Source organism: Podarcis liolepis (assembly GCF_965112155.1).
Source record: "Podarcis liolepis genome assembly, chromosome: 2".
Classification (NCBI taxonomy): domain Eukaryota; kingdom Metazoa; phylum Chordata; class Lepidosauria; order Squamata; family Lacertidae; genus Podarcis; species Podarcis liolepis.
Genome location: NC_139555.1, coordinates 35,093,390 through 35,115,528, shown reverse-complemented (window position 1 = coordinate 35,115,528; position 22,139 = coordinate 35,093,390). Strand labels below are relative to the sequence as shown.

At 46.6% G+C, this 22,139-nt stretch overlaps 1 protein-coding gene across 5 annotated transcripts in view; it reads right to left on the bottom strand.

The window, feature by feature from the left end:
* LOC310699466 (unconventional myosin-XVB-like) overlaps positions 1 to 22,139 on the bottom strand; it is a 66,475-nt gene that overhangs the window by 20,763 nt on the left and 23,573 nt on the right. For all 5 annotated transcript variants that reach the window (XM_083487308.1, XM_083487306.1, XM_083487305.1 and 2 more), the window contains 24 exons: positions 19,010 to 19,245; positions 18,741 to 18,919; positions 18,212 to 18,284; positions 16,938 to 17,135; positions 16,742 to 16,836; positions 16,029 to 16,132; positions 15,705 to 15,786; positions 14,300 to 14,413; positions 13,462 to 13,562; positions 12,669 to 13,040; positions 11,628 to 11,724; positions 10,292 to 10,399; positions 9,921 to 10,044; positions 8,615 to 8,696; positions 7,589 to 7,811; positions 6,068 to 6,183; positions 5,345 to 5,404; positions 5,030 to 5,105; positions 4,184 to 4,302; positions 2,500 to 2,618; positions 1,869 to 2,010; positions 1,622 to 1,733; positions 686 to 858; positions 194 to 306 (listed from right to left, as the gene is read on the bottom strand). In XM_083487308.1, coding sequence (XP_083343434.1) covers positions 194 to 306; positions 686 to 858; positions 1,622 to 1,733; positions 1,869 to 2,010; positions 2,500 to 2,618; positions 4,184 to 4,302; positions 5,030 to 5,105; positions 5,345 to 5,404; positions 6,068 to 6,183; positions 7,589 to 7,811; positions 8,615 to 8,696; positions 9,921 to 10,044; positions 10,292 to 10,399; positions 11,628 to 11,724; positions 12,669 to 13,040; positions 13,462 to 13,562; positions 14,300 to 14,413; positions 15,705 to 15,786; positions 16,029 to 16,132; positions 16,742 to 16,836; positions 16,938 to 17,135; positions 18,212 to 18,284; positions 18,741 to 18,919; positions 19,010 to 19,245 — 3,218 coding nt within the window. The remainder of the gene's footprint in view (positions 1 to 193; positions 307 to 685; positions 859 to 1,621; positions 1,734 to 1,868; positions 2,011 to 2,499; positions 2,619 to 4,183; positions 4,303 to 5,029; positions 5,106 to 5,344; positions 5,405 to 6,067; positions 6,184 to 7,588; positions 7,812 to 8,614; positions 8,697 to 9,920; positions 10,045 to 10,291; positions 10,400 to 11,627; positions 11,725 to 12,668; positions 13,041 to 13,461; positions 13,563 to 14,299; positions 14,414 to 15,704; positions 15,787 to 16,028; positions 16,133 to 16,741; positions 16,837 to 16,937; positions 17,136 to 18,211; positions 18,285 to 18,740; positions 18,920 to 19,009; positions 19,246 to 22,139) is intronic.

Genomic DNA, 22,139 nt, shown 5'->3' with positions numbered 1-22,139 from the left:
TCGTTTAAAATATTTTAATCCCATCTTTTTAAAAATAAATAAATAAATATTAAATGGGATTGGGAGTACTGGCTGGTGTTTTGATGCCAAACATGTGTGATAAAGCTGCATAAATGAGGAGCAACCATCCCATAACAAATACCAATCTAGAAGCACCCACAATAATTAAGGACCTCTGGTGCATATTACTCACGCGGACTGGGCTTCCTGGAAGTGTGTTGCGGCAAACTCCGCCATAGTATAGTTGCAAGGAGGAGTGCTGGCTGTTGTACTATTGACTTCTGACTCCAGGCTGGAGGTCAAGTTCTGATGGGGCAGGAAGAGAAAACCTTCATATAAACGTCACTTCAGGTTTTATGTATAACTGTTGGGAAAACTGCTCTGATTTTTTAAAAAAATGAATAGCAGTACATAAGTAATTATTTTATAACTAAGCAAATCATAAATAAATATTTTTATAAGCAAATAATTATAATTAACAGCAGTCTACATATGCTTCCAATAGCAAAAAAAATATATGCCCTTTCTCTCCCACTGCAGAACTCTTTTGGAGCTCTGTATTTCCTCACAGACCTCTCAAATCCACAGGCCCTACTCCCTGTCAGAGTATTTTCCCCCACCCATGAGAGAAAATGTAGAATCATTTGTCGACAAGCCTCCACCTTCTCCTCACAGCCTGTCTCACCTCCTTGCTAATGTTTCTCTCCAGCTGTGTTTCTCTCCTTAGGCTCTTCCTGACGGCTTCCTGGCGGTTTGTACGGTTTGGATAGTTACTGTGGTAAGTGGGAGCTGCCACCGGCTGCACCATGCTGGAAGGGAAAAGGCCAGAGCGACCTCCGACGGAGCCAAACTGCCAGCCTGTGGGGAAAAGAGGCTGAAATTCACATCTGGACATTTGGGGACGGGGCTGCTTATGAAGCTTCCCTTTCTATACCCAGCTTCTAGCTAAGTTGCTTCCGAGCCTGTATTTTCTTATGAACCCCTGCACTTCACACATATGTTTAATATATTGTTATGAATGGGTGCACACAGATGAACAAAAATAAAATAAAAGCACCCAGTAATTGAATTTTGTATCAGCAGGACAATTCTGGCTTCCTTTTTCTTTCTTCTGTTTTTTAAAATCAATACTCTGGATTCAATCAGTTGTCTTGTTTCCCCCACCCCCACTGTCTGGCGCTTTCAGGGGGGGGGGAATTAGGGGAATGTCTGCCCTTTTTGGGGGGAAGTTTTAGGTTTTTTAAAGCACAGCACTGCAGAGTCATTCAAGTGAATGCTGGTTTCTAACCTCCTTTTGAAAACAAACAAACCTACGATAATTTCATGAAAAACTTCTTTGAAGCAGAATGGAGATGATATCACAGGGATTAGCCAATCCATGCTGTGCACAGCTCACTCTGGCTGCAAATGGGAAGGCCAGGATTCCTTGGAGCTTGATCCTTAAGAGCAAGATTGAGCAGCTGGTTAAGGGCACTGCACTCCCTGCTCAAATCATTTGTATTGGGATGTTTTAACTGACCAAGTACTATGTCTGTAGCAGGCATGCAGGTTGCTAAGGACCTGGAAATGTGGAAGGAATCTTTGAACAATAACGTGGTCTTTCACGGCAAGACCCTCTCACCTGGCTCCAGTCCCTCCATGCGCAGCAGTTGGATGAAGTCGCCTTTCTTGAAGCTCAGGAGGCTCTTGTCATCTGTTACATAGCTGCGCAAAGCTATGACGTAGTTGGAGTCCTTTTGGTGGGGAGGAGCGGAGAGAGGAAGGAATAGCACAATTAAGGAGGTGTGGTTATTCTGGAGGTGGTGGCAGTGAGTCCTGTACTTTCCTTAAGCAAAGAGTAAAGGCGTTTCAAAGGCGCTTTCTCTCACCTTTTTCAGTTCAAGCAGGAAGAGCTCCACCATGGTCTTAATCTGCCGAGACTTTCGAGAGTGAAGGATGAGCTGCTCATCCTTCAGAGAGAACTGAAGGGTATTGCGGTCCATCAGCTCTAAGGACAGCACATCTGAATAACTGAAAAAACCCAGAGAATATAGCTGGCCTTTATACCTGGCTAAGTTCAGCGGCTGCGCCTCACTAAGGCCCCTGGGACCTTCCTTGCCTTGATGCCGCTCGAAAGAAATCTGAGGTTGGTGCACATATAATAGCAAGCAGAAAAGGTGCCAAGACATGGGCAAGGAGAGAAGATGCAAAGAACAGGAAAAGAAGAGGGAAAGGCCATCCTGTCCCATTCCCTTGCTTAGATCATCCCTCCATGACTCCCACACAAACCCATTCATCCAATACAGACCACAGTGTGCCATGATCAGTGTTTGCAGAGTTAATAGCTCCAGATGAATCAAGCAACTGAACCAAGCCATGTTTCATATTTTCAATTATTCTAGATTATGCATTCGTCCACAAAGTGATCAGGTTTGGGTCAACTTCTTGCAGCTTCTCAGCAGCCTCATGAACCCAGAACCCACCACCATCTCCTGAAAGCTGGATTTTATTGCCTCTTACCTGTAGCTGCAAAGGGTTTTCAGCTGCTCAGCATTGAAGCTGGCTGCTTTTGCTCTCTTCAGCAGCCTGAGCCCCCGGTGAGAAACGCCCAGAATCTGAACATCACTCCCGTTTTCTCCCTTGAATAAAGAGGAGGAGGAAAGGACTGACAGAATGTCTTGCGGTGCCCTGAGGGGCACCTTTAGTGCAGAGGTAGCAAGAAGCGTCAGAAAATCCTGCAGGGCAACCAACTCTGAGATGTGTCCATTGGGGGCCAGACCAAACGAGATGGAGGAATAGAGAGAGAAGCCATTATGCTTAAGCATAACGAAACAGAGCGCTGCGAAGGGGGGAAGCCTCATTTAAACATAAGGGGAGGTGTATAAGGAAAATATAACTGTGTGGTGTGTTCCAGGTGTCCTATGTCTCATTTAAACCAGGTCACGTCACTTTGTGTGAATAGCATTGGCATGCTGGGGTGGGTGGAGGGACGGCCCAGACAACTTATCATGCTTAACGCTCCACACCTAACAGCTGCCGGCCTTGGTGATTCCAGTGGTGGAGTAAACAGATGGCCTCATGTTCAACCCACAGAAGCTCACGTGTAAGAAAAGGATACTGTAAGTGGGTGCTGGAAAAGGCCCTTCTCCGTACTAATCAGTACACTGGGCCAGGCAGATAGATATAGTTTGAGCAACCATTAAGGCAGCTTTCTATGTTCCTCAATAAGGAAGCAGAGCAGCGTGAAATGCTGAGCAGAAAAGTTATTGTCACTCAACTAGCTGTTGATTAAACTGGGCTGGAGAACTTATTCACCAGGGAAAGGGCAACACGACAGTATCTCCTTGCCAATGAGGTCATTTCCTAAGTGCAGGGAGTCTCTCCCTCTCAATACACACATTGGCCAGCTTTCAAATATGCAACATCCCAACTGCTGCATTAAGTTGTTCAGGTACAACAAGTTTCACACGCACACATTGGATTATTCTGAATGCATTTGGTTTGGCTTTGAGGATGTGTTAGGCCTGCCTGAATAGTACCACTTGTATATATGCAGAGCATTTCAAACATTCTGAGATAGTCACATAAATTATTTCCTTATTACATTAGCCCTGTGAGGTACTATTTTCTTACTCCATCTCCAACCCTTGCCCCCAACTGCTTGAAGATAGGACGCTGAGGGAATCATGGTTTGCCTAAGACACCATACAATCAGGTAACGGATGGGATGAGCTTTAACTTGAAGCTTGTGGCTTCACAGTTGGGCCGATGAGCACTTACTGTTCCCAACCCTAACCCAGCGGAAAGCCATCTAATTAGACTTTAATTTGATTTTGACCTGTTTTTAGGAGGTAACTTAATTATTGTTTGATTTTATACTAATGTTATATATCTGATGTTAGCTGCCCTGAGGCTGGGGAGGGTGGGGTATAAATAAAAGTTGTTATTTTTTAAAATTATTATTATTATTATTATTATTATTATTATTATTATTATTATTATTATTATTTTAACTGTTTAAAACATTCCAAGTAGTGACCTAGGCAGAGTCAGCACCAATGTTGAGTAGTAGCTAATAAAAGGGTGAGGGACATAAACGAATCACCCACCCAACTAGCAAGCAAAACCCAAGAGAGTCTCTCTCCCCACCGCCTTACAGGAGATAAGGTCCCAGGTCCCTCAAGCAACAGCTAGCCTGACTTACCTTAACTGGGAAAAGGCGAGAGAAATAGTTGGCCCAGTTATCACGAGCAGCTACCACAATCCTCTTCTTTATCCCATCATCTGGAATGGAGCTGGCATCCATGCCCACCTGGAACTCCACTGGCAAGGATGCAGAAAGGAAAAGGTTTAATCAGCAGGGACAGGAAATGGTTCAAATTTCTCATTAGTAGTCTTAACAGAGCTAAGCTGTGCTAACTCTGCTGGAGAAATTGGCTCATTCGTATCTTTAGTCAGCCCCCTTAGTTAAGCAGAACCAAACCCCAAATGTTTCAAGCAAGGAAAGCAAAATTCTAGAAGCAGGAATCTGATATTCTGATAGCAAAATCACCACCCCACTTTTTCTCTCGCCTCTCCCCCCCCCCCGCCACCAAACCTCACAATGCCTATGATAGCAATGTCTCACCTAATGTAACTGAAGACAAAGACGTTATATGTACCTCTGTTATCCGTGAAAAATCAGTAAAAACTTTTTTTTTACTGTTTAAATGTTACATTAAATGGTTGTAACTCACCCTGGGATTTTAGGGTGAAGGACAGGTAATAATACTATATCTGCAGGAATGTAGAGGCAACTCTAACATCTGTTGAATCACACTTGTGGAACGAAGAGGAATCTTAGGTGGTTGTTTGATAAGTTAATAAACTACCGAGACAGCACAAAGTGTGCTATAAGACAGGATATGCACATGACAGTCCACACATCCCTAATGCACAGCCTGTGGCAGATGAATCCAAGGAGCCTTTTTAATTCCAGGAAGAAGCTGTATGTCCCCAAGACATATGGGGCATGGGTTAGGGTCGAGTGGTTGGAGAGGAGACTGCTTACCCAACAGGTCTTTCATCTTACGCTTCTCCTCTTTGGAGATCTGAATGCATGACTCCGAATAAGTGTCTGTCATGATCTGAGAGGGAGCAAAGGAGATTGACTTTGATTAGACTCACATACGTCTTACTGGAAACGTCAGTCCAAGAGCTTTGAAGCTCAAAGCTCAAAGCAGAAAGCAGGTGCGTGGATTTAAGAAGGCACAAAAACCCAAGGAGAGGAAAAAGGGGAAAGAAAGAAATGTGCAGATGTTAATGGACCAAGAAGAAGGAAAGTGAGTTCACACACACACACACACCCGCCCCCGTTGCTGCTCACCTGGTCACATAACAAATTTAAGCAATAAGGATGACTGAAGTTTTCCTTGGGGTAAAAAACCTGTTGGGAAACAAACACAAAGCTGTCTTCAAAACATGTAACCATTTCTCTCTCCATCCAAGCCAACCAGTGATCCAGTGCACTGGTGTGAGTTAATTTTTTAAGGACACAGTTTTGACTGAAGTTCAAAGAAGAACAGCTGATTCTTTACACAACTTGCCCACCCAACAAACTTGGCATAAGGGGAGCGAGGAGTCCCATTCTTGCTCTTCATCTCCTGTCCTCCTCAAGGCAAGGCATGCAAACAAGACATAAAGAGTCCAAATTGATCCCTATTACAGTGTGTGGATTTATATCTGCCCCGGGCCTTGTGGTCATCACATCTATTCAGAATTTATTTTCCTCCTTTACCATTCCCAGGATTATTCCTACTCCAAACCTGCTGAATTTATCACGATGGGAGAGACCATGAGGCCGTGCCATCGCATGTCTTTACCACAACACTTGTTTTGTTGCACTTCCTAGAACGAGGGAACACACTGAGATGGTTCAAGCTCAATTTGAAAAGCAGGACAAAGCAGAGCAGTGTCCGTGACAGGTCACATGACCAGGATTCCCAGCTCTTGTGAGCTGCTCCCATCTCAGATGTACACGGCAAAGTCGGATTAGCCAGTTCTCCCACTTCCAGAAAACAGCGCTGGGATGCAATGGACCTTGACATACCTCTTTGCGCAGGAAGAGCTTCCAAGTAGGGTTGGCATAGGAGAAAGTAACACTAGCAGAGTGTCCTAAGAGCTGGGTTCTGATCCCGCTGTCTTCCACCACTGTCAGAGCTGAGTCTAAGTGTAACAAAAGGGATGTCAGAAGAAGGGATTTTATTATTATTATTATGGTTGCTTCACCATTTATATGTCACTTTTCCACCAAAGCGGCCCTCAAAGGGGCTTACAAATCAATATATTGTGGTACTGCCAAGATCTTCACTATCCACCGTCATGTTTTCCCCAAAATAAGAAAGCATCATTCATCTAACTCCCCTTTTAGGGGTTTCAGTAAAGATTGTAGATCTGTTGAATTGTTCAGATTTATAGCCTACCGTATCCATAAGATAGGTAAAAACCTTTCTAAAATAAAAACTTACTAAAAGGGAAGTGTTTTTGCTGGTTGGGTGAATTTCTAAGCTGCCCTACATTACAAGGCTCCCCAGGCTGTGTACGATTTAAAATAATAAAAACGAACACAAGAAACTGAATAAAAGAACAATACACAGAAGCTAAAGCCACAGAGTAAGCAAAGTCAGCAATATCCTGAAGAAGACATTTAAGACCAGCTAAAAGTCCAAGCTGGAACCACTGCCTGATTTCAAATAGATATCAAGGTAGATGTCATGTCAGCTTCTCAGGGGAAAACGATTCATATGTTGGGCACTGAGAAAACTCTCCTTGGTCTCCACCTGCCTAACTTCAGGTGTCGAGAGACTCAAACAATGGCCACGGATAATAATTTTTATTAAGGGTTTTATAAAGAATGATACACACAATAGTAAAAATGGCGGTCTTTGCGATGAAAAGAAGGGCTTTGGCAGAGCCATGTGGAAGAAGACATTATTTCTACCAGGCCTCTTATCGATAATGACCAGCACTTTGAATTGTGGCCCATACCAGTCTTCCCCAACCTGTGTCCCTGCAGATGCTTTGACTACAACTCCCATCAGACACAGGGAAGGCTGCCCCAAGGTGCATACACACTACAGTGGTACCTCTGGTTACGAACTTAACTTGTTCTGGAGGTCCGTTCTTAACCTGAAACCGTTCTTAACCTGAGGTACCACTTTAGCTAATGGGGCCTCCCGCTGCCGCAGCATGATTTCTGTTCTCATCCTGAGGTAAAGTTCTTAACCTGAGGTACTACTTCCGAGTTAGCAGAGTCTGTAACCCGAAGTGTTTGTAACCCAAGGTACCACTGTACATACATTTAAAACACATTCAAATCACATCCCTTCCACCAGATAATTCTTGGGAACTGCAGTTTAACCTTCACGGAGTTACGATTTCCAGCAACCCTTAATAATAAATCACAGTGCCCGGGATTCTTTGAGGACAGGAAATGTGCTTTGAATGGATAGTGAGCACATAGCTCTGCACCCTAAAGATGAGCCACAGATAATCAGCAGGCACAGGGGATGAGAAGATCAACTCAATAATCGCAAAGTCAAGGCTGCAGAGTCTAAGCTCCTCCACATACCTCTCATGGCAGTTTCTTCTGAAGCGTAGTCCGAAGGAAGGGCTGGTGGAGGTTGAAGGGGAGGAGGAGGAACCTCCGGGTTAGGAGGGGAGGTTGGTGGCGGCCGAGCAAATAGGTTCATGAGGGGCAGCTGCTTTTCTTTGATGGAGCTGGACAGCTTGCCAGGTGGTGGCAGTGGAGGAGGAGAAGCTTGGGGGCTCCCCTCTGGTGATGCAGGGGACAGCTGTTTGTGTAAAGAAAAAGCAAGGCAGAGAAGTGTTTTAAACACGGCCACAGGTCACACCTGCAGTCCTAGAGTAGCAACATGGAAGGCTGAAGAGCAAAAAAACTGCTTAATTTAACCCACTTAGGAAAGCTTTCTGGCAGTAATCTCGTAAACTGCAGGAGACAAGAGGCATCCGTGTCACTACTTCTCTGGATAACCCACTCCAGCAGGCCTGATTGGAGGGTTACTGTAACCATATCAATAACAAGACTCCAGGTGACTTGGGTGTGGCAGGGAACTTACCCCCAAAGTGAGCTTATTGCATTGTAAAGCAACAACGGTTTGCCTTCCAAGGACATCGGGATCAGAGTTAGTGGTGAATGGTTCTTAACGAAAATTGGGATACTTTCCTCATTTCAATCTCAAGCATCTTTCTAAAACCCAAATAAGCTTCAACCAGATGGCTCTCATGGGGCTGCTCCAAAAGCAGAGGTGCAGACAGAGGGGTGATGGTAGTACAGCAAGTCTGTATCGATAAAAGTCTGGAGCCTTCTGATATCCAGTCACACTTGGTGTGTATATATATATATATATATATATATATATATATATATATATATATATTGTTTGTTATTTGTCCTATTTGTATCCCAATTTTTCTCTCTAAGGAACATGTAGTGGCTTATATGGATTTCTCTCATTTTTATTGCCACCCTGACAGCTAATTGGAGAATCCCAACAGGACTTTGGCCGCTGACCACATTGGTTTTTCTAAGTGTGTCGCAACAGAAACCATCTGGAAGTTACAAGCTATTACTCACCTGAGAGTGTCCCACAATCCCCAGCTTTGCCAGAGCTTCCTCCTTTGGGTCATTCTTCTTCATGAAAGGTTTAGAGACGTTTCTGTAAGTCAAATAGGAGGGGGAAAACTTAAAACCAGCTCTGGTGGAGTTAGCTGCATGGGCCAACAGTAAAAGTCAACAAAACGCCTGTCCTCAGAGACCCTTCTTCAGACAGTCTCTTACAAATGCAATTGGACAACTCTGCCGTTCCTCCCATGTTGGCCAAAGAACAGCTAGAGAGTTCTGCCCATGTTGGGTTGCTATGACAAGATGGTTAGTGCACAGGCAACATCCAGCCCCTTGGGAAGTTCACGGTTTGCGAAGCAGCTAACCGCATTGGCCTGGCTGGGCCCACTGCGTCTGTCTAACCAGCCAATAATAGCAAGCAGGCTAGTGATGCCACTGTCACAGTGAGGCATTGCCAGGGAAAGGGTGCCACAAAGGCCTCTGATAACAAGTTGGGGTCAGAGAGAAGGTGGCACCAATGGTGTGTGGTCAGTGTACTTGAGGGATTAGGCTAGTCTCCTAAATGTTCATGGTAAATTAGAGTATTCATGCCCTGGTGCCTCCTTCCAAAGCCTGGGAAGTTTCTGCCTGGCTTAGGGAGGGAGGTGCAATGCGATGACAGGGAGGGGGGCGTGATGCTCACACACACAACATTCCCTCCCCCATCGCCCTTGCAAGCTGGCTCCTCTGGCCCTAACTCAGGGGTCAGCAAACTTTCAGCAGGGGGCTGGTCCGCTGTCCCTCAGACCTTGTGAGGGGCCGGACTAGATTTTGGAAAAAAAATAATGAATGAATTTCTATGCCCCACAAATAACCCAGAGATGCATTTTAAATAAAAGGACACATTCTACTCATGTAAAAACACACTGATTCCCGGACCATCCGCGGGCTGGATTTAGAAGGCGATCGGGCTGGATCTGGCCCCTGGTCTTAGTTTGCCTACCCATGCCCTAACTGTTCTCCTACGAAAAATTTCGTCGCACGCCACTGGGTGACACTGAGATTAACTCAGATAAACTCAGCTGCGGCATAACAAACCAACGTTAATCCGACCGTAGTCTTCCTCTTTAACCAAGCTTCATAAACGAAGGGTAATGTTAACAACGGTTGGCATTAGCTATGGCTTTAATGTGACATGTGGACAAGCCCAACATTGTGGCAACCCACCAAACCTTTAGATGTTCTCTGACTGGCACGGGGGCAACCATGGAAGCTTCTGCAGGCACAAATATCTAAAAGGACTTCTAATTCCGTGACCAGGCTCAGGTCCATTCCTCACCTGAGTGGGATGATGGGTTTTGGAGGTGGGACAGGCTGAGCCTTGTGAGTTTTGATGATGCGCCGTATTTCCTGGGTTGGCTGAGAATGTTGGTCATTTTCTGTCTGTGTAGAGTATGGCAAACCTGCAGCAAAGGATTAAGAGAAAAGGTGTGCGTGCTTGTTTTCTAAATAAGCAAAATGATTTCGCCTTGTTTCTACCTTACACACTTCTCTACCCCGGCCAGATCTTTCTACTTAGCGCCTTCCCAATCTCATGCATAAATATTTTGCTACTTCCTTATTTAGTTGCATTCCGTCTCCATTACTGAAGCTAGAACTCCATTACTGAAGCTAGGCTGTGCAAAGACTATATTCATGACCAGAACTTACCTGAATTTGGTTGTGGGCTAGTCTCTTGGTCTTCTGATGATGGTTTACTTGGAGGTGTCCACCTCTTTGGAGAAGGAGGTGCTTTCTTCACCTGACTTTTCTGCTGCCCTGTGTGGAGAAGCAGGGGCAATCAAGCGCCAACAATTTCTTAAATCTGATCTGGCAGCATCAGTCAAGTTAGAATACTAAATACAAGCCACTGTTGGTTGGAAGGAATTTGTAGATCAGCCCCATACTAGCAGACCAGCCTACATCAGGCCTGGGGACTCAATGAGCCCCTCCTGGCTTCTCTGCCTGGCCCTTAGGATGTTCCCCAGCAACACCCCTTCTCCCTAAGCTGACTGTGTATCCTCCTTCAATGTTTTTTACAGTCAGACCTTGGAAGTCGGAAAGGAATCCGTTCTGGAAGTCCATTCGACTTCCAAAAGGTTCGGAAACCAAAGCACGGCTTCTGATTGGCTGCAGGAAGCTCCAGCCAACAATCGGAAGCCGCAAAAGAACTTAATTCATTCTGGAGGTCCGTTCTTAACCTGAAACTGTTCTTAACCTGAGGAACCACTTTAGCCAATGGGCCCTCCTGCTGCTGCCGCGCTGCCGGAGCAGGATTTCTGTTCTCATCCTGAAGCAAAGTTCTTAACCCGAGGTACTATTTCTGGGTTAGCGGAGTCTGTAACCTGAAGTGTCTGTAACCTGAAGCGTCTGTAACCCGAGGTACCACTGTATTTATTTGCAGTGATAGTGTGCCACAAGCACAGCAGAAGGGACATAAAACGTGTCATACCTTAGGTGAGAGTTTAGTAAAGTACACACGGATATAGATCAACCTTCCTTAACCTGGTGTTCGCAAGTGTTTTGGACTACAGTTCCCATCATCCCTGACTTTTGGCCATGCTGGCTGGGGCAGATGGGACACTATCCACAGGGCACAAGGTTGAGGAAGGCTGCTAAAGATGGTGGTGAAGAAATGTTCCTAGTAGGATTTACTGGGGAGGGGGCAGGCTGCATTTTCATCCTCAACCCAAACAGCTGAACCATGGAAGCACAAGACTGACCTGTCAACAGAGGTTCCTCATCTTGCCTCCCATTCACCTAGAGATACTTATTTTTTTCCTTGGCAGAACTCAAAAGATTGTTTATTCCCCAGGAATGCACTTGGGTTCTTACAAAACACTGGCACTTCCCTCAGGAATGAATTAGTACCACAAAGCAGTTAATAATTATAGTAATTTGTATTAGAGTGGAGCATGAAAATATACTGATGTGTAAAAATATACTGATGTGTAAAAATGGAATGACGCCCAGATGAAGCCCAGAGCAACAGCATGATGTGGCTCACCCATTTTCTGGAAGAACTCCACTTTCTTCTGGAATGACTCTCGAGAGATGGGGTCCTCTCTGATGTCTGAGGACTGGTTTCCGTGGAGGAGGGGGATCTAGAACACATAACCCAATATGTTCCTCAGTTAGGCCTCACTGACTGATCCTAGTCAGGGATGTCTGAAAAAACGAGGAGCCATCTCCCCACCCCATATATAGCATTTTGTGGCAGTTTAGTCATGCCCATCTCAAAGCTAGTTTAAAAGCCTGGGCTTTAACGTTGCAACCTGCAGGTGGGAGCTCACATGACTAAATGCTCCCCCATTAAGGTTTTTTTTTAAGGAAAACCACAACAAAACTAGATGTCAGGGAAAGAATTCTGGCTTTCACCTTTGCATCTTTTCTATATAGAGGGAACCTCTTTTTGTATTGAGTAGCATTCAGTCATGTGAGCCCCCACTTGGACACAGGTTTAGAATGTTATCTGCTGTTTGTGAGAATCAGATCTGAGTTCTAACAAGCTAATAGTAAAGGTAAAGGGACCCCTGACCATTAGGTCCGGTCGAGGCTGACTCTGGGTTGTGGCACTCATCTCGCTTTATTGGCCAAGGTACATCTTCCGGGTCATGTGGCCAGCATGACTAAGCCACTTCTGGTGAACCAGAGCAGTGCACGGAAACGCCGTTTACCTTCCCGCCAGAGCGGTACCTATTTATCTACTTGCACACTGACGTGCTTTTGAACTGCTAGGTTGGCAGGAGCAAGGACCGAGCAACGGGAGCATAAAATCATAAAGCAGCATGGCCAGAGTTCAGCTCTTTCTCTCTTTAGAGTCAGGTGTGGGGAACCTTTGTTGCTGAACTACAACTCCCCGATGTTGCTGTATACAACTCCCATCATCCCAGGCAACTAGCCTTGCTTGCTGGGGGTGATGGGAGTTGCAAATGAGCAACATCTGGAAGACCAATGCTTTAAGGTTTGTGGTTTTGCAGAAACCACGCTATGATGCAGAAGTCGTGCGGGCATTTCTACAGAGGAATACTGGCTGGACACCCAGTACCGGTGCTGGTGGCGGAGATGGAGATTCTTGTAGATCAGGCACTGATGCATCTTGCTTGGTGGTGCTTTTGAGGCTCTTGGGTTTAGCAGCTGGAGCTGGCAGATGTGCAGGAGGAGACAGTCGCCTTGGCCTTGAAGATTCTGGTGACCGTTCCCGTGGTGACGCTCGCCTCGGCCTTGAAGATTCAGGCGATCGCTCCTGTTCTGATGCTCGACTTCGCCTTGAAAATCCAGGTGACCTCCTCTGTGGTGATGTTCGTCTTGGCCTTGAAAGCTCAGGAGACCTGTCTTTTTGCTGGCGCTGTTGCTCCTTTTGCTGCTGCTGCTGCTGCTGCTGGGAGATTGTCATGGCTTGAAGGGTCATCTGCTGAGCCTGAAACATGAAATCCAATTTTTCAGGAGCTTTGGCCTGATCAACATGGCAGTTTCAGGCTTTTAACCCGGGGGATTTTGAGACTAGTAGATATATATCGGAGGAAAGAGAAGGGATGAAGCTACTGAGGCCACTTATATGTTTGTTTGTTATTACAGTTAATTCATTAACTGACTTCTAAACCGCCATCCCAAGGCGATTTATACATAAAATAATTAAAAACAGTTAGGAACACAAAAACAACATTTGAAAGAAGAATTAAAAACCTAACAACCGGACACTTGTGGTGCATAATAAACATTTTAGCAGGCGACTGGCAAGTGAGACATGATTCATGGCAAAAGGCAACAGCACAGTTATGTTTCCAAAGCTCCTTGTACTCACTTGCTCATCGCCCATTGTTCTTAACCCTTTCACTTACCATGAGCATGGCCTGCTGGTTGATGAAGGCTTGTTGCTGTGCAGCTATCTGGTTTGGATCCACTGATGGCATAATGGGTTGAGGCTGAGGCATAGCCATAGCTGAGTGAGAGAAAGAGACATCTATGAAGGCTCATCAAGCTAACGTCCGAGATCCACATAGTATGTGGTTACTTCCTGTTGAATGCACAGCAACCAGAGGCTCTTCCTCCCAGATGGGGATAATATTATCAGGGGACAGGACGGCAAAATTCAACACAATTCCATACTAACTCTCCTCTTTCCAATACTATATTTACTATACAGTGGTACCTCAGGTTAAGTACTTAATTCATTCCAGAGGTCCGTTCTTAACCTGAATCTGTTCTTAACCTGAAGCACCACTTTAGCTAATGGAGTCTCCCGCTGCTGCCGTGCCGCCAGAACACAATTTCTGTTCTCATCCTGAAGCAAAGTTCTTAACCTGAAGCACTATTTCTGGGTTAGCGGAGTCTGTAACCTGAAGCGTATGTAACCTGAGGTACCACTGTATTCAGTGAATCCGAAAAAGCTTGTAAAATAGTTGCTAAAGCTTGACTGAAACAGAAGTACAGTGCCAAGTTGCAGAGTACATTCCACGTGCTTTTATGTCATTTGTAACACATTGAGGCAAGAAGACTTGTTTTTAAACTTACACATTTTCTTCTCAGCCTGTTTTAGCAAGCCAGTTGGATAGTAAGAAAAGAGACACAGGGATCTATTGTGCAAAGGATAAATGACAGCCTTCTCCACCCCCACCTCAAAATCTCCTGCATTTCAACCTGTTCTGACCCTTGCCACATTTTCTGTATTATTCTTACCTGTGATTGTTCCCATTCCACCAAGCGCTGGCATCATCGGCATGGTGGCTGGCATCATTCCGCCCATGGCGGGCATAGGTTGGTAAGACGGCATGCTCATCATTCCCGAATAGCCTAATGGAAGAAGGAAAGACTGGGTTGCTGTGTCTCGTGTGAAAGTTATCACCAAGTCGAACAGCCAGACTTACTGATGGTTCTGCTCACATGCACCGGGCAAATCCCCACCCCCACCCCGGTTTCCATTAACTACTAATCTTCACACACACTCCATACCATTGGAGCAAACCTAGAGGCTGCTGGCTCCATCCTTGTGGTACCCAGCTAAGTATCTTCCCAAGTCAGAACAAGCAACCAGACATCACCAAGGACAACAACAGCACACAATGCACACAAACCACCACAAGAGACATACAAACCCCTTGAATAACTAGAGAAGGCTGGGAAGGCTGGAAGAGAGCGGCAAAGAGGAATTTTAAATTCCTGCCCAAAATGCAACACCCTTCTTTTGGTTTCTCATTTTTTTCAATCACATTTTCATAGCAGGTTGTTGTTTTTTAAAGTCATCATGAAAAGTCAGCATTTTAGTGTGCACCTCTCCTCCTCCTAGGCGCCTCTTTGCATGTAATATCCCCTAAAATGATGCATTTTTGTATGTTACTTTAACTTATATGTGCATTTTTACGCAATGCACACTTACCCCTAATAAACACATTTCTGAACACTGTTTCGTTTGGAGAACAACATTACAAAAGTCAGAAAAGTGCAGATTTTGATTTCAGGAAGTCATTTCATATTGTTTCAGGAAGTGTGAATTAAGCAGGTTCGCATTAAAACAGGAACGGAACCAAATTTCTCCCTCATCTTTAGTCAGCAACCATCACCACAAAGTAGGAGCCTACTACCATTTGGCTCTAGGGAAGGCAATTATTTCACCACACGCAGAAATATGATGGAATGGAGAAAATGGAGGACTCATAGAAATGCTTATTATTTTGGGGGAAATGACATTCAAGGCAAAATCCTTAAAAAATTATATCTCCTAGGACTTGCACTGAGATAACCTTGGCGTAGCTGGCCATATAGTGAGGGTGCTGCTGGGCATTCTGGGTATGGCAACCATTGCATGTTGAGGAAGCAGGTCCCTGCCTGATTCTGTAGGCCTGACAGAATTTCCTAGGGCTTATACATGTCCAAAGTGTGCATGTATAGAATCTCATTATTCACACCCAACAGCATGAAGTGTGTGCCAGGTATATAAGCATAATTCCACACACATCTTAGATCACATACAGCTTAATGCTTGCTAAAAGAACAGCCGCTGGTGGCCATCATCCCCAAAGGACCAAACCCTGAACTCCCTTCCCCATCATGTACAAATGCTGGATCTTTCCTGCTTGGGTCGCACCTGAGAAGGCTCCATGGTGAGTGGGTCCAATTTTCCCACCTCCTTTCATGCGTCCAGTCAGATTCCCTTCACTCTCCATATCCTGCAGAGAAGCAAGAGACAGCCCAACATTTAGTACACAGCTTATCCGCCTCATTTGGTCTTTGAGTTCAGACAACTGAACGTAGGACAGGGTCGTAATTCACTATGAATTACAGGAATGGTCACTACAGATCTAAATGCTAGCAAACAAAACGGGAAACGGAAAGGCAGACTTGTTGGAAGGACAGTGCACGACAAAAGGAGCAGCAAACAATTGAACAGATGAGAAATGAGCAGACTTACTGGCGTCTGACTCCTGGCCCCATGATGCAGCAGAGGCATGAAGAGACCGTCCACATAGTGATCCAGCCCTCCAGCGGATCTGGAGCTACCTCTGTAGCTCGACTCTGCTGGGAGATGGAAACAAATCAGGCCAAGCTCCTCCCTACTCTCTTAGCACCATTTGCGCTTCCCCATGCTAATTCTACGGACGTGGGTGGCGCTATGCGTTAAACCACAGGGCCTAGGACTTGCTGATCAGAAGGCCAGCGGTTCGAATCCCCGCGACGGGGTGAGCTCCCGTTGCTCGGTCCCTGCTCCTGCCCACCTAGCAGTTTGAAAGCATGACAAGTGCAAGTAGATAAATAGGTACCGCTCCGGCGGGAAGGTAAACGGCATTTCCGTGCGCTGCTCTGGTTTGCCAGAAGCAGCTTAGTCATGCTGGCCACATGACCTGGAAGCTGCACGCCGGCTCCCTTGGCCAATAAAGCGAGATGAGCACCGTAACCCCAGAGTCGGCCACGACTGGACCTAATGGTCAGGGGTCCCTTTACCTTTACCTATGCTAATTCTACAGCCTCAACATTTTCTCTTTAAGTCTCCCGCACACACTGAACACACACAAAGCCCACATTGCTTCAAAGCCTGGAAACCAGACACTCAGGTTCACACACTCCTTGGTGCTGTCCAGCCGCCTTTGACTTTAGGACCATCACTGCCCTGAGATTGGGACTCACCTGAATGAGCGATGTTGTCCAAGTCTGGAGGCAGGGGGGGTGGGGGGACGGAAGGTGCCCGAATGCCTGGAGCAGGGGGGATGTCCAAGGGCATCCTGCCAGGGAAGAAAGCCAGTAAGGTCACAGAAGCAGAGGTTTATGGGAATACGATCGAGGTTGTAACTGGGGACAAGTGGCAAGGAAGGAGGTCACTCACCTATCTGAAGAGCTCTGATAGGAATAGCTCTCATCCCACTCTGGGGTTATAGGATAGTCAGGGGAGGATTCAGAGGGCCAGTTGCCTTCCTCTATTTCTCCAATGAGATCCAGCACAAAGTCACAACCAGGCAAATCCTGCCACGCCTTGCCTGTGAACATGGACACAGACCAGCCGCGAGGTACTGTATCCAGGCCCCTGAAATCAGCAGAGGGAGGGGACATTACGACACAGAGAGGAAGTGCAGGGTGCCAGAAGACAGGGGTGAGAAAGAAGGCGAGAGCAGAGCCGTTATTCCCATTGGGCTTAGTGGCGCGTTGTGCCATGGCGCCAGCCTCTCAGGGGCACCCCAGCAAGTGGGGGAGCTGTGCGGCTTTGCCGGCGGCCTCCCCTTTCCCTGCATGCCCACCAGCTGCACCCTGCCAACCATATGGCTGGTGGGTATGCAGCTTGCCTCCCAAGCCTCAGTGGGAGGAGAGCGATCCCTGCAGAGGCTTGGGGAAAGGTTTGACAACTCTGGGAAAGGGGGGGGGCGCCAGAGGGATCTTTGCACCATGGCGCCGGATATGCTTAAGACAGTCCTGGGTGTGAGGCAGAGAGGGAAAAACAAAAGGCTTCTGGTTTTGCCCATGCTGGCTGGGGCTGATCAAGAATTGTACAGTGGTACCTCGGGTTACAGACGCTTCATGTTATAGACTCTGCTAACCCAGAAATAGTACCTTGGGTTAAGAACTTTGCTTCAGGATGAGAACAGAAACCGTGCTCCGGCGGCATAGCGGCAGTGGGAGGCCCCATTAGCTAAAGTGGTGCTTCAGGTTAAGAACAGTTTCAGGTTAAGAACGGACCTCCAAAATGAATTCAGTTCTTAACCCAAGGTACCACTGTAGTCCAAAACACTTGGGGGGCACATGAGGTTGGGGGGAGGCCACTGCTCTTTGAGGAAAAAGAGCTGAACTGAGGCCCATGAATACCACTCTTCTCTCCAAAGACAGTCTAACTTCTCCAAAGCATGAAATGGATTTCCAGTTAAAAAAATAAAAAAGGGAAGGTGGGAGCTCAAGCATTCATTTTTATGACTAAAGACAAACTCCAACAGCCTGGGATGAGGAAGTAATAACACGGCCTGGGGTTGGTCCTTACATAATTATTTACCCTTCTCATGCTGCTGCAGAACACGCTGATAACAGCCAGAGCCTTTGCTGACCTCAAAGATCAATTGCTCTGACAACAGAAACTGTCAGATCAAAACCTACTCTTTTTGCTTCTGCGTGTACCTTGAACTCAGGATCCAGCCTGCATATTGCTCTCCTGTTGACCAGGACTCCACTTCGGCTGAAAGCCTCTCCTCTAAGCCAGGGAGGAAAAAAGCAAAACACAAAATGCTAAAATAAAAGCCTTACAACTGCAAACTGCAACATCAAGGAGGGCCCGGTCCAGAAATACTATTTGTTCCCAACAATTCTGATGGGTATCACAGGCAGATTTAGGGCAGTGTGAGTGGTACGGTCACATCAGGCACATAGCCAAGAAGGGTGCCTTCTCAAAACCTGGTAAGCGCTTGCCCTGCTTTGGGAAGGATGTGTAGGGCTCTGAAAGGGTCCTAGAGTCCTTCTGCCTCCCTCCTAAAGCTGGCCAAGCACTTACTGGGCTTTGGGAAAGAGGTAGAGGGCCTTGCACATCCTTCCCAGAGTCTGGCTTAAGTTGGTGCCATGACGGCTGTGGGTGAGGGCTTCCAATGGTCTCGCACAGGGTGGCATATTACCAAGGTCTGCCCTTGTGAGTATGCTAAGTATTCGCTGTTACCTTTGTAGGTGTAAACATCCAACACCATCTTGCCTTTCCTCTGATTGGCAGTCCACTCCAGCTGGGTGGGAGGAAAGCTACGGGACACTTCGGGGTCGCTTTCCATCTGCTTCATTGACATCAGGAGTTTACGCTGGCAAACGCCATTATATCCATCCAGACCATGGTCAGACACAAACCTGTACGCCAAAAAAGCAGAATCCTTCCATAAACGGCTCCATTTTATGAGTGGTGTCTTTAAAAAGTGGAGAGCGGAGCCTTTTTCTTACTTCAACAGGGGCTTCTCCAGAGCTGGAGAAGGGGCAAAAGAGCCCAGCAGGGCAGCCATCAACACACAACCTCGTTGGCCTTGCTCCAGGTCTGGGTTCTTCCACACTTGACTGGCCACCTGGCTCAAGAGCTCATTGCGCAGGGAGAGGCTGGCCAGCCCTCGACTTGCTATATAGTTCCCCAGGAGTTTTTCTTCCCAGTCCTGCAGGTCTTTGTCATTGATGAACCGCAGGATCTGTAAGGGAACCGGTAAAGGTGTGATCGAGTCAGGCAGCAGACCTCAAGCGACAAGATCAAGCCCCCGCCTTGATCACCCTCTTGGAGAACCATTGCTTTTCCATGGCAGGTAGGAACAGAGGCACTTGGCACTTGCAGCAGAACTGTGCCCAAAGCAGATTACTTCGCTTTTGCTGCACACACAAAAATGTAGTGGGTGGTTTTTTTAAAAAATTGAGTCATTCATCTTCATCTTCAACATGCTGCTTTCAATCTAGATTGAGTCTAGATTCAACCCTAAACAAGGAGGTGGTTGTGGTTACTTGATCTGCATTTGGAAACCCTCCCTTTGATTAGTATCACCCTTGCACTTGCCCCAAGTGAATGGAGGAGGGTGTAGCGATTGTGATCTTGGGACACCCCAACCCACAATGCCACAATGTGGATGCACCTCCAGTTTCCAGGACCACCTACAACTGTTTTCAAATGGACACATTGTAGGGTAATGCAGAATCAATAGGCAATGAGCATTTGGTTTTGGAACGAAACTGGTTTGTCTCTGTGCTTTTGGGGGGCAAAAAATGCGCATGAGATCTGGATTGCACTCAGCCTCCATGTGCTCCACTGCTGCTAAGCTACACGCTGGGGAACGGTTTTGCCCATCATGCAGGAAAGCCCTTCAATATGTCCAAGGTTAAGAGTGGAGGAATTCTTGTTCAGTTGCTCGGACCTTGAGTCTGCCCTCATTCTTTCTCATTCCACACCACACATTTAGAACTCAGTCCATGCCTATTTAAAACACATTTCTTTCAACTCAAAGATCCCTGGGAGCTGTGGTTTGTTAAGAGGAATTATAGCTTTGCAAGGAAAAACTACATTTCCCAGGATTCTTGGGGGGAAGTCATGTGCTTTAAATGTATGGTGCAGATACACACAATGTGCAAGCTGGATTAAATGGCGGCTTTCTTTTTTTTTCTTATTACAACAAAACCCTGTTTAAAAAAGAGTTACTTAAAAGCCACCATCTTCCCATAGACTATTAGTTAACAAGAAAACCGCCTTCCTTCAAGAATCATTAAATAAGTAGCGATGTGTGAAGGGGTTTAGTATGAGTCAAATACACATTGTATGAGTCAAACTTATTCTTATCTCCATAGCCCTGGTCCTCCCTCTGCCTCCTCCCTAAGAATAGCTTCTCTTCATGATCACAGCAAAGTCACAAAAATGGTCCACCTACTGCTCAGTTCCTTCAAGTTCTAAGAACCTATAAATAAGAATGGAAACTGGTGGACAGTTAAGGACTAACTGGAAGGCAGAGTGCATCCTCTCTCTAGAGCCAGTTACCAGAACTGATTTGCAAAACATGCGGCCAGTGGATCAGTTGTGGTCACTTCCCGCTTCCCAGCACAATGGCTTCTGAACGATTCCGAACATAAGAGTTGCAAGTCCTGAGCCACTGCACGCTAACAGACATCAAGTAACACATTAATCGCCCTGCGGTCTCCCCAACAAGAGGATTTGAGAGGGAAGACATAGAATACTGTGAAAACAGGAGAGAGGTGAGAGTGTGCAGGAGGCGGCCAGAGAGACTGGAGGGCAGAGGGAGAAACAGACTTGTTCTTTTCCTCTGAGTTTCGGGGGACATCTCACCCTCTCTGCTTCCCCACTCCTTTACACCGGTGACTCTGCACACAGAGTGAGAAAAAGGGAAGGCTGGCAAGCAGCTGCTTACATCCTTTTGTTGTGAAGCCAATGCTGTCAACTCCCCTGTTGCGCATGACAACGGTGTGGCCTGGGGCGGGGGAGAAGGGGAGTGTACAGGTGGCCCTAGTGGGGTTAGTGGGGAGGGGTTAGGCTGTGTATCTTTGTGTGAGAGGGGGCGAAGGTCCATCAACAAAGCCACAATGCCCATGGGAGCAAGACACCCTTCTCCAGACGTGTGGTTAATAATTTGCCACCTCCCTTTCCCCTCCCTGCCACCACCCAAAGAGAGATGCTCTAAGTGCCAAGTCTACATTCTTCTCCCCTTCACAGGGTCTGGGAAAGGAGCAGCGCCGCAACCCTCACTTTGCAGCTTCTTGTTTGTTGCCTCTCAATAGCAACATCCTGCAGGTGGAAGTGCGAGGAGGAAGCAGAGCAGGGGGAGCCCCCAAACACTTCTCCTGGCCACTCCCAGTATGGGGTGCTTCGTGTATGTGGGAAGGAAAGAGTGCGCCTGTCTAGGAGCACCCATTCTGCCACCTTGCATTTACAGCAAAAATGCTTCACTATTAGACTTGGCTTCTCCCTTCTCTCTCTGTCATGTGTGTGATAGAGAAAGAGAGGGGGGGACAGAGAATGAATGTGGGGTGATTAGACAAAGACTGCATAAGCACTGAACCTTTACAACGCATGAAAAGCTCATTCCTCACACCCACCCCACCTTGCAATGTATTTTGGCCACTGTAGTCTACTCCTCACACAGAGGTATAATTCCTAGAAACCCTTAGTAAACTACAGAATGCTTTGAGGGGCAAAAGAGACTCAGAATGTGTATAGTATTCAGCCAAAGACTGTGGGGTGCCCCTGGCCCAATCCATATCTGGCATGTGACCCCCTAACCAAATGGAACCCCTAAGAGAATGGAAGCCTTGACAGGCCAAAAAAAGAAAGCAAGTTTCCCAGCCCCACCTCCAGAAAAAGTGATACCCAAGCCTGTGTCTCCATTTAATCTCCCAGAGCTTCTGCTGAATGGAGAACAAAGGTGTCTGGGCCTCAGGTACCTGCACCCATCTTGGGCACCACCATCCTTTTCTCCCCTCTTTTCTCAGTTGCTCAGCATTTTCCTGTTCTGGATTCCTCAGTAAGTCCACAAACGCAAAGGAAGCTCTCTGAGTTGTGGAGGAGTTCCCTTGGCATCTCTCAGTCCCCCAT